The following is a 10,641-nucleotide window of genomic DNA, read 5'->3' as shown; positions in this document are numbered from 1 at the left end:
AACATGAGAACGATGTCGTCTGCATATTCCAGATCGACAAGATTTTCTTCACAGGCTATTTCAACACCAGGGTTTTGGAGACCCTGCAGCGTTCGTCTCATTATTCCATCGATCACGCAGTGCAAAAGGAACGGAGAGAGTGGGCATCCATGACGGAAACCGCTTTGTGTACGGAAGCTTTTGGAGAGCTCCCCGTACACCGCTGGCTGTTACACCCAATACTACTGTTTATGGAACTTGTGCAGCGCATGGGTGTTTCCGGTTTCGCCCGATTGACATTTGAATGGAGCTCTGACTTGTTGGTGGAATCCTACCCGTCTTCAGCCATCTCATTTTGTGGTGACTTTCCCCGTCGACCCCATATTATGCTATTTTCCCGGACTATTGGTATAAGCGACGGTCTTAGCGTCGGCAACCTGTTCTCCTGTCACGAGTTGGGATTGGCGTCAGGTACGTAACATATCCGCCAACAACTCCGAACACTGACATTACGTCAGACATTAATAATACGCGCAAGTGACAAGCGACCTAAGCTCTGGAGCTGTGGTTGTACAGTCGTACGGCAGTTGCATCAAGTCAAAACGAACCCACTAAATCTCTGGCCAATGTAATGTGAGGATAGACCATCGAAAGTGAGCGGCTAAATGGTGCGAACCGCAGGAGACCAACATTTTTCAGCCGACCGCCCGAGACTAACCGCAAGCAGAGGATCATTCCAGTTTACGACCGATCTCACGCTTCCCACCTTGCCGCTAACGTCTGTGGTTATGGTGCCGCATTCGGTGTGATAATGACAAGCAGAATACTTTAGAAGACATCAAACTAACTTCGATATCCAGTATCAGAATCCCGCCGAAAACCGAGGGTTCCAACAGCCAAACGGTGACAGCCTCAACCAATTTAAACAAAACCTACGCCATTTGGGAGGCACAAGCCAATCACACAGTGAGACTCAAATCGGGTGGCATTATACCCTTTCTTCTTGAATTTTTTGAATACCAATGAACAGTGATTTTGTTTGACATGACGTGCAATCCCGGCGCCAATTTCAACTTTTCGGTCGCCCGAGCCATACACTTATTGGGAAGTCTCTGTTTGGAAAATGGAAGAGCGCACTGTAACCACTGGATTGGCTTCTAACGTCTATCCGAAATTTGCTGCTTGATGTAATCAGTTAAATTTGTCAAACAATATAGCACCAGTTAGCTGAAGTTTCATTACTGGTTTCTGAATTGCTCAACGTGTTGCTGAGCCACCTCGGGCATCCCGGTAGTTTTCCTCCTCATATATTCCAACAACTTCAGAATCTCGAACATCAGCGTGCTGAAGGGTCATGGGGAGCACCTGAGCAGCTCTGAAATAAATCAGGGGCTCTCGTGAACCTTGGCTCTCCATACTAGCGATGATAAATGCTCCGCGACAGCAGAGAACAAGGTAAAAATTTGGTTACTCGGATGGCGATGATGTTGGTGCCAAGGAATCTGGCTGATGTGCTTGTATTCCATGGTCAACTCACCACACACGGACCACCGTGGACTGTTTGCAGTTAATTAGATTGAAATACTCCGCGGTTTTCCGAACCTTCGGATAACTGTGATCATGTAAACGTACGTTGAGCAGGTCAAGAAATTTTCTGCAGGAAGTGCCGTCCAACGGAGATGCCCCTGTTATAGTTCCTCTTACTCTTTCTATTGAATATGTAGTGATGTAGAGTAGAATGTCTCAGAAACTCCGGTTTTCCTATCATTCTCATAGGGCTCATCTGTCTGGAATATAAGTCGCCGGAAAAAACGCACGACAATAAAAGCCAAATGTTGCGATCCAGTTCTGCGTGGAATTTTCGCACAAAGTCCCAACTCGTGCTGCCGGATGCACGGTTTTTGAATTATCCTCCAAAAACAGAGGGGTGACAACGAAAGTTACGACACGCAATACGGATTCAGGACATTGCACTAGCTGTAAACGTATATTGTGCCCTTGCCACATTGGCCGGGGTCTAGGGCTCTTCAAGAAATAAAGGATTCAAGGTTTGGTGCACGGGACCGAAGCTTTCGCCCAAGTATTCCGGATCATTTTTGTTCTTGTTGTTCTGTGGCTGCGCGCGTGCGAAAAAAGTTGTAGCACTGCCCTTTAAGTCCTCAGTGCGAAGCACTACGATTGCCGGCGCATGGACTCGCATAAAAAGTGCCTATAGGTTTTTTGAAGTGTGTTCTGTGCGGAATGTGGACAGCCAGCAAAGAAGGGTTATTCCACGCAGCAAACTCCCGAATTAAAGAAAGCCAAAGTGTGCCCTCTGCGCTTGAAATTAACCTCTAAATATCACTGCCGTGTGTCTCCTGGGTCAGTGGTGGAAAACTCGTTTTATGCGTTTTGTCCAAAGAGGGCATAAGTAAGAATACGTCCCCACGTAGATGAGAATACTCCAGGGGAAAAAAGTGAAGCATCGCGAGGCGCGTCTCTTAGTCAACGGATTTGAGCCCGACAACCAGTTTCGTATCAACTCACTGGATTTGCTCGACGAGGATTACGCCCTTCCTGAATTCCAGGCAGACAGCTTTGTTGGCAAATTCAAGAGCGGTCTGACGTAGATCCCACGTAGCATTAGGGGTTCATGCGAGTATTACGTGAGGAGATGCGCCGAATCATCCGTAGAACGGCGAATGCCATTTAAGCAGTTAGGCGCAGTCAGGCGAGTCTCCTGCGAATACAATATGGACGCGAATTTCGTCATTCAGAGGAGGGTGCCAATCCAACGACTACTGCTTTGCAGCGTCTATATCCATTTGTAGACTGCTAACATTAGAGGTCGTCCGAAAAAGGCAGACATGGACATGAAAGAACACCTGGAAAGTCGTCGACTTATATCAGAAGCAGCAATGGACTCAAAATGATACCTTGAGGAACTCAAATGGAGACCGGTGCCCAAGAACAGACGGTTGAGCCTACTTTCACTCTGAATGTTCCGTCTGAGAGGAATGCCCAAATCCACCAAGGAATTTTCCATCAACTCCCGTAATACCTGCGTTTGTTGAGCAGCTAGACGTGTGAGAATCGGTCGATTGGTTTTCGGAGGCTGAAAAATATGGCATCCGATATGAGTTTCCCTTCTTTGGCTTGAGTTAAGCTGTCCACGAATACCAGCGTGTTCGTCATGCAAGAAGATTTTGAGAAATCTGTGTTGAACTAAAGATAGCAACAGGGCTCATTTCAGAATGCATTCCATCACCTTGCAGGACACGCTAGTGAGACAATCGGTCTGTAGCTGCCGGGCGATAATCAGTCAACATTTTTGTAGATTGACGTGAAAACTCTTCCTTCCGATCAGAGGGGGGTTGACATTCGTCAAGCCACCAACGAAACACTAGTTTGAATTGTTTTGCCAGTGTCAACAAATTTTGTTTCAGGATCCCCGGATTGACGACTTTGGGCCCCGGAGCGCAGATTGGGTTGATTTTGTGCAAGAATTGACAAATGTCGTCCACCGTAAAGACGAAGGCAGTTAGGGGCCATTTACAGCTACACCTCGACGAGGTTAATTGTGATAAGGACGCTGGGGCTGAGTATATATAGCTACACAATGTTCTCTATGATACGACGAAGTGCTTCATGCATTTCTCTTTGAATAGGCGGTAGTCTCCCCGACTTTATGGTACCACGGGTTTGGCTCGATAAGAGCCTTTCCAAAGAAACTAGAATTTCATATGTCGCATCTCTGAAGAGCTGTTTTGGGACTGTGATCAAGGCGGATAGTAAAAGCTCATCACGTTGGCTGAATTTGGGTTAGATATTTGGTTGACGTGGACGGTGGCTGCTTCGCTCACGCCCATGAACGAAAAGACCATGGCTTCTGAGTTTGCGGGATGTATATTTTATTAATATATCTTCACGTCTGAATACGTTCTGGAATGATTTACAATGCCAGGATGGAGGAGAGCGTGGCCCAGATACCGAGCCGTCTGCCTACCCGATGCTTTAAATTAGGACAGCCTTAAAATGCGGAGTTTGTGATCGGTTTACTGAGCGCCTTGCAAGCTACACCTTGCCGTTAACCCTGGCTTCCAAATATCTGATGGACTTCGGAAACACGTTTACTAGTATAGGCAAATGAGTCCCCCAACCACTGTGCTCTTCGATATATTGCAGTGATAGGAACGATATGGTATCGCATTGTAACACATGGTCGATCGGGGGTTATCCATACACCTGAGGGGCACGGTTGCGCAAAGACAAATTAAAGGTGGAAATTACCATTTAGAATCGACACCAAAGCATACTCAAGCGCCTCTAGAGACAGAAGGTTTGGAATAAGATATTTCTTGTGTGAACCTTTTCCGTTTTTGATGCCGGCACCGAGGTAGTACGCGGAAAGTGTCCTCCTGCGACAAAGTGGAGAAGGCCTGTTTTTGTAACGAGTAGGCGTTTGTTCCTTAAGTCAGACATTAAATTATCAATAATATCGAGACTTCAGAAGCGTCTCCGTCATTTTACATTTTTACCCTTTCCACACTTCATCCAGTGTCAAATTTAACTGGTGGATTATACGACAACGAAATGGGTGCTGCCTGCTGCGTACCCGTCCTTAAATTTTGCTTCCGTACCCCTCATAAATTATTGCTTCCCTTGGGAAACGTTCCCACCTGGAATCGAACGTTCACAGTCGGGGTGAAAAATTAGCGCCCTGCTGACCAAACCTGAGATGGTCTTCTGAGCGAGCGTTCCGGCATCCTACACTTAGCATAGCCTGTTCAAGCGGCACAGGGGAATTTCATCATGATTATGCCTAAGCTTGGCGTTGTTTGCGTGCAAACAGGACAAGACGGCAAGCGGCAGGTAAGAAACTCTAATCTGCAACACAGGGCAGCACAAAAGGCGGTCGCACAGTACCATGCGATTAGAAAAGTACTTATAGCAGGCTGCTGGAGATTTCAGCGGTTCCGCTTCCTCATTACAAGTTCCAGGCGTGAAGGGCTCGTTCACATTTCTAGGTTTTGTAGGTCACTGGGTGTCTTGAAACAGAAAGATGTATGGAGCGCCGGCGAAAAACGAGCTCCATATTTCAGGTGTTCAAATTTTTTTGCCGACTATCGACCGCACTTTGTGCTGCAACCAATGATTGCACGAATTGATTGTTTGATTGATGTGCTCCTTCAGTGGTCGTATTCGTCCCGCGCTCCATCTTTTTCTACCTAAACGGAATTCCCCGTTGCCTGGGTCTATGAGTAACAGCCCTCCGCGTCCTGTATACATACATCATCCGGTCCCGATTTCACTCCTTTCCTTCTTGGTCATTCATATCACGTAGCTTACCTGAAAAGAAACTCGAACGTACTCGTCGTAACAAATTCCGGCCTTAACAACATTAGCCGACTCGCACGCTAGAGACTTCTTTTGCGGATAAAGTCGGCTTTCGTAGTGGCACTTGCAAGCCGACCTGCAGTGATTTTCAGTATCTGGTTATTATTTAAAAAACTTCACTGATGAATTCCAGGCAATCATGAGAGGCTAATCCCTTCATTTTCTTACGCTAACCTGAAACTTTTCCACGGACTATCTTACAGATTCGAGCCCAATCTTAACCATCGTTCCTGCTGGCGTGGGGGGGTTCACAACTTGATCCCTCGGGAAGAAGCATTGTTCAACATATAGCCGAGTACCAGGCATCGCCTTATCACACAACTCCCGTCTTTGTTACATAGGTAGCAGAGGGATCCTGATGCCTCATCATATACCCCGAGGAAAGGTATTGCAGCCCGAAGTGACAACTACGAACCCCGTCACCGTCGCAGGCCAGTCGACAGAATATTTCGATCAAACCCAGACAAGTGGGTATTACCCTCAAATGCCTCGTTTGTTATCCCGCAAGCAACATTTTTTCTCCTCCCCCACTGAGGGACTGCCAGGTTCAATCAAATCTAGCAAATTATAGGACACTAGCTTCTTTTTGATGCGTTTAACCAACTGCATATCCCCTAAACCCTGGAGCGGTATGCAACCAATCAACCCTTGAAAAAGCATCGGCTGTATTACCACGCTTGTCCATGAGATCCATCAGTGTAAAGAATGGCTTCACCAGCTCTAAATGGAAAACGCCCCTGACCGTATCGTTGATGGCAAACCCTGGAGCGGTATGCAACCAATCAACCCTTGAAAAAGCATCGGCTGTATTACCACGCTTGTCCATGAGATCCATCAGTGTAAAGAATGGCTTCACCAGCTCTAAATGGAAAACGCCCCTGACCGTATCCGTTGAGTGCGTAGACTCTTCATTTTGACAGCATGTGACACGTCGACGCTATCTTAGCTGCCATGCAGAAGCCACTTACGTGTTACTCCATATTACTGGGGTCAAGAGGCGAAAGGGATGCCGTCCGGCAGTTGACATTTTAGGGAGCTCTTTCTCCCTTCCAGTAATTCAAGGCGGTAAATCCCAAGGCTGCGAACACACACGACTCACTTAACATCCTACAGCCGATCTCAAATGCCGGCTGATCAAAACTTCCAAACAAAATTCTTTATCACCTAAGCAAATCAATACCTTCAATGTAACATGAACTCAGACCTCACCTACAGCCAGCATCTTTCACAACCACACAGGCCGTCGTTATCACACCTGGAAACAGCAGGTCATGCACCCTGACCGTGGACAACATTTTATTAGTTTTGCTGGATACAATGGTCTTTCCTGCTTTTGAATCAAAAGGTTTTGGAACCCGAATATCTGAGGCAATGCTGGAGCTGCCAGGCACTCTTATTCGCTTTGTACCCCGGTACTACACCTTGCTTTAAAGCCTTGCAAGCGTGTCTATCAGCTCCGAGACTCACAAAGTGCCGAACCATCCTTCTTGTTGCAACTCAGGTCAACCAGCTCAATTCCAGTTGCTCACTAGTTACCAAGACTTTTAATGTGATCAGTCCTTTCATAAACTTAAAAAGCATGGCAAAAATCATGGGCGCTTCACCGGAAGCTGTTGACGACATTCTTTCCCTGTAACCTAGCCCCATCGGCAGTCGTATACAAACCCGTTGTATCCATGACTGCTAGTAACTACGCCAAACTTTTTGCTTTATCCGTGTGATTTTGCGTCTTGGACTTTTTCTAGAACTAAACACACGAAAAACTATCCACTTGCTCCCAGCCCCACACACCCTCCATCGCCTTTACAAATCGGTTATTTGTTTTACCACCTGTAAAAAGTATGAATTGCCCCAACATTCAAGCTCAGCAGTCCGAAGAGCTGATGACTCGTCCATACTGCCTGGAACAACGGTGCACTAGACATTGCCAGCAGTCATCCGCCGCATGCTCTTCGGCCCACTGTCCCTCCACTTCACGCCTCCATTATTTCCATCATCGTACCCAAGCACACTCAATAAGAAGCACAACCCCCACTGAGATCTCAAGGCTCTCTCCTCTCCTATCCTAGAAAGCGGGATTTTCCTCCGACCTCTGTAACATAATTACATCAAAACAACTGCTGGGCGAAACCTACTTACCCACAAAAACCTTCAGTTAGCTTGGCTCCTACATGTTCCTACCTAGCTTCCTGCCAGCGTAGGTCCTGTTCGATAAATTTTCGGCGGCTACCCCTCCCGCCAGATTCAACAAACTTTTTCACTATGCCACGTTCTGCACCGGCGGTCCTGTGTGGGACTTGATGCAAGGCTAACGAATCTCCTCTCAACTGCATGCCCTCCTCCAAAAGTAGTTCCCAGCCGTTTACTGGGCCTCCTGATACAGTTTCTTTCGTTGGCTCAGTTCAACTTTCTCACCGTTCACCGCTCAACCCCGGCGTTGAGTTTACCCCCAAAAGACTTAGAACACGTTCAGCTAACCTCGACTTCACGTACGTCCACCCCTTCCTCTTGAGTACTCCCGACGCTGCGCTACTGTAAGCGAATTCGCCAACTACCTACTTAGTACAACTGACTTGTGACTTAGCCAATGAGTATGCAGTTCAGAGACAGCTCGTTGCTACCAAGAACCCATGATATCCATACCGTTAGCACCGTCTGTAGAAGGCAGCTTATGAGCAACGCGCTCCCGTCTCAAGGCAACGCGTGGCAGCCAACCCCCACACTTATCTCCATTGACCAGATGAACTGAAACCTTGTTCTAAGGGACTATTTTTTATAACTTTTACGACTTTTGGTAGGGCATTGTGTCTTATGTGGTTACTCATCGTTGATTTCTGTTATATTGTGACAGCATCAAACAAGTGGCGAAGTGATCTCTGTTTTATTTTCAGGCTGGCGACTGTACCGCCTTATTTTGTAACTCCTACGGTATCTGCACTAAAGAATCTGTTGAGGTTTGTTGAATATGTGTATTAATATCTTTGCAATGTGATTCCAATAATCGCATTTCTTGGTTTCTTTCGTTGACTGGCACGCGTCACTTAAGTTCAGGAAGCAGATAGCCACAACATCGTAACACTATCGAACCTGATTTTTGTGACGGACAAATGGCTCTCGTTTGAAATTCTGTGGACGGATATTTCAACGGGTTATAATATTCGCCGCTCAAACAGGAAAAGTGCTGGGGTAAAAGGTTGAGCCTATAGCCGAACTTCATGCTGCCATCACCAAAGCGCCTGTCCTCGAAGGGATGACGCCTGCAAAGCAACTCATTTTTTCAGGGCCTTCACGTTTGTCTTCAGGCCGTAACTCTGCTATTCTCAGGCAGATCATTGTACAAATTCGTAAAACCACCGAAAATCTCACGTTTCCTCTGATACCATGTATCCGCACGCTCCGAGCTGTGTTAGTTGCGTAGAGTTGAGCTAATTCACATCCACCATAATCCTATAAGCTTACGTCCGTTTGCATTAACTTAATTAACGATTGCCGTTTTTGAAATCGGGCAGTGGCGGGTAACTGCATTAGTTAGAAGTCGCGGCCGAATTTGGGTGTCTGCCATTCTGCACCGCAGTATAACTCATGCCATAATTCTCTCCAGAAAACATTTTGACACTTGTTTCCACTTTGGATTCCCTATTTAGACACGGCGTCTTATTGCCTGGTTTGAATGACAACAATCGGCCACCGTGCGTCTCCGATTAGCTCAGAAATATCATTGATTCATGCTGATCTTAATTTGCAACAATTACCTGGCTAATCTTAACTACCATGACAAATCGAATGACCGTTTATGATATCCACGTAAGGGACTGTCCATGAACTCGTGTACGAATTTGCGATGATGGTGCGGAGAGTGTCATACCAAATAGGATGGTTTCGCCGTAGTTTATGTAGAAGGCGGCTTACCAACAATGTGCTCCCGGTTCCAACCACGTGCGACAGCCAATCTCCATATTTATTCCCCTTGATCAGATGAACTGAAACCTTCTTGTTTTACTGAACTATTTTTTATCTCTTACGGCTTTGGTCGGACATCGTGATTTTTGTGGTTGCTCGCCGTCGATATCTGTTTGGTTGTGACGATATCGATTTTGAGGCGTAGTCATGTGTGCTTTATCCTCAGGCTGGTGATCGTACCGCCTTATTTTGTAACCCTACGGTATCTGCAGCGGAGAATCCGTTGGGGTTTGTTAAATATGTGTATTACTATCTTTGCAATAGCACCGTGATTCCATATTTCGAATTTCTTGGTCGTTTTCGTAGATAGGCACGCGTGACTCAAACTCAAAAAACAGACAGCCGTAACAGTACTCAATGGATCTTCGAACTGGGAGAAGATGGTGGAAGCCACGTCAGTGGATCTCTGTCTACCGGAGGAATCGAGGCAATTTGGCCATTCTGACAATCCTCTAGCTATTGGTTCATCTCCTGTCTCTGACTCCTCTAAGCTTAGAAAATTAAAGTCGGTTGCGTTAATGCGTGCGCAGATTAAGACAAAGGAAATGGAAAAAGAATTGCAGCTTTTGAGGGCGCGTAATGAGGTGCGTCTAGCGAAGTTAGAGCTGGGTTCTGACGATAATTCCGTCGTTGACGTGCAGGTTGACAGATTACCTAGACGGGATGTCAAGTAGCACGCCCATATGTGAGACACCAGCTGTAACGGTCGAACGGTATCTTCGAGTGACGCGTAATACCAGAAACTCCGGGTAGGCAAAACAAAGTCGGAGCTCGGTTTCTATACGGTACTATTAGGGTAAGCGAAATTCACAAATTATACAAACCTCGACAGTAGATACGCGTCCAAAACAAACAGACCGCTTGGTCTACAAAAGTACAAAGCAAGGGAGCAAACAGGCTCCCACGTGCGACATTCAGACGTGTAACGTCAGCTACAACTGGTCGGATGACCTCAAGGCCAAATGGGTGAAGTGGTAAGGACAAACAAGTGTCATTTCATATATACACACTAAGCACAAAAGTGGGGCGGGGGTTAAAAATGGGACAACATAACGAATGATACACCAGCGGTCCAAACGACTTGTTGCGTGGTTTAAAGCAGACCTAACTAGAGTGGACTTAGAAGCTTTCGACGGCAACCCGAGTTGTTATTGGAGATTTATTCAACAGTTCAAACACTACGTAGAAGATAGAGTGCAAGATAGCGGACAGATGATGCTTTATTTGATTTATTACTGCAGAGGTCCTGCGGAGGAATCCGTGGCTGAGTGCGTGATGTTGCCTCCGGAGATTGCTTACAGTAGAGCGAGAGAAATATTCAAGGAT

At 46.5% G+C, this 10,641-nt stretch overlaps 1 protein-coding gene across 1 annotated transcript in view; it reads right to left on the bottom strand.

Moving 5' to 3' along the window:
* The window catches only part of T265_06433 (hypothetical protein), a gene marked incomplete at both ends in the record, with an annotated part of 19,498 nt that extends 10,187 nt beyond the window's left edge, over nucleotides 1–9,311 (bottom strand). Inside the window, 2 exons of the mRNA XM_009171691.1 lie at nucleotides 7,537–7,641; nucleotides 9,265–9,311. Coding sequence (XP_009169955.1) covers nucleotides 7,537–7,641; nucleotides 9,265–9,311 — 152 coding nt within the window. The remainder of the gene's footprint in view (nucleotides 1–7,536; nucleotides 7,642–9,264) is intronic.
* Nucleotides 9,312–10,641: the final 1,330 nt, after the last annotated feature.

Source organism: Opisthorchis viverrini (genome assembly GCF_000715545.1).
Source record: "Opisthorchis viverrini unplaced genomic scaffold opera_v5_132, whole genome shotgun sequence".
Taxonomy (NCBI): domain Eukaryota; kingdom Metazoa; phylum Platyhelminthes; class Trematoda; order Opisthorchiida; family Opisthorchiidae; genus Opisthorchis; species Opisthorchis viverrini.
The sequence above is the reverse complement of the archived record's forward strand: the minus strand, read 5'-3'. Positions and strand labels throughout refer to the sequence as shown.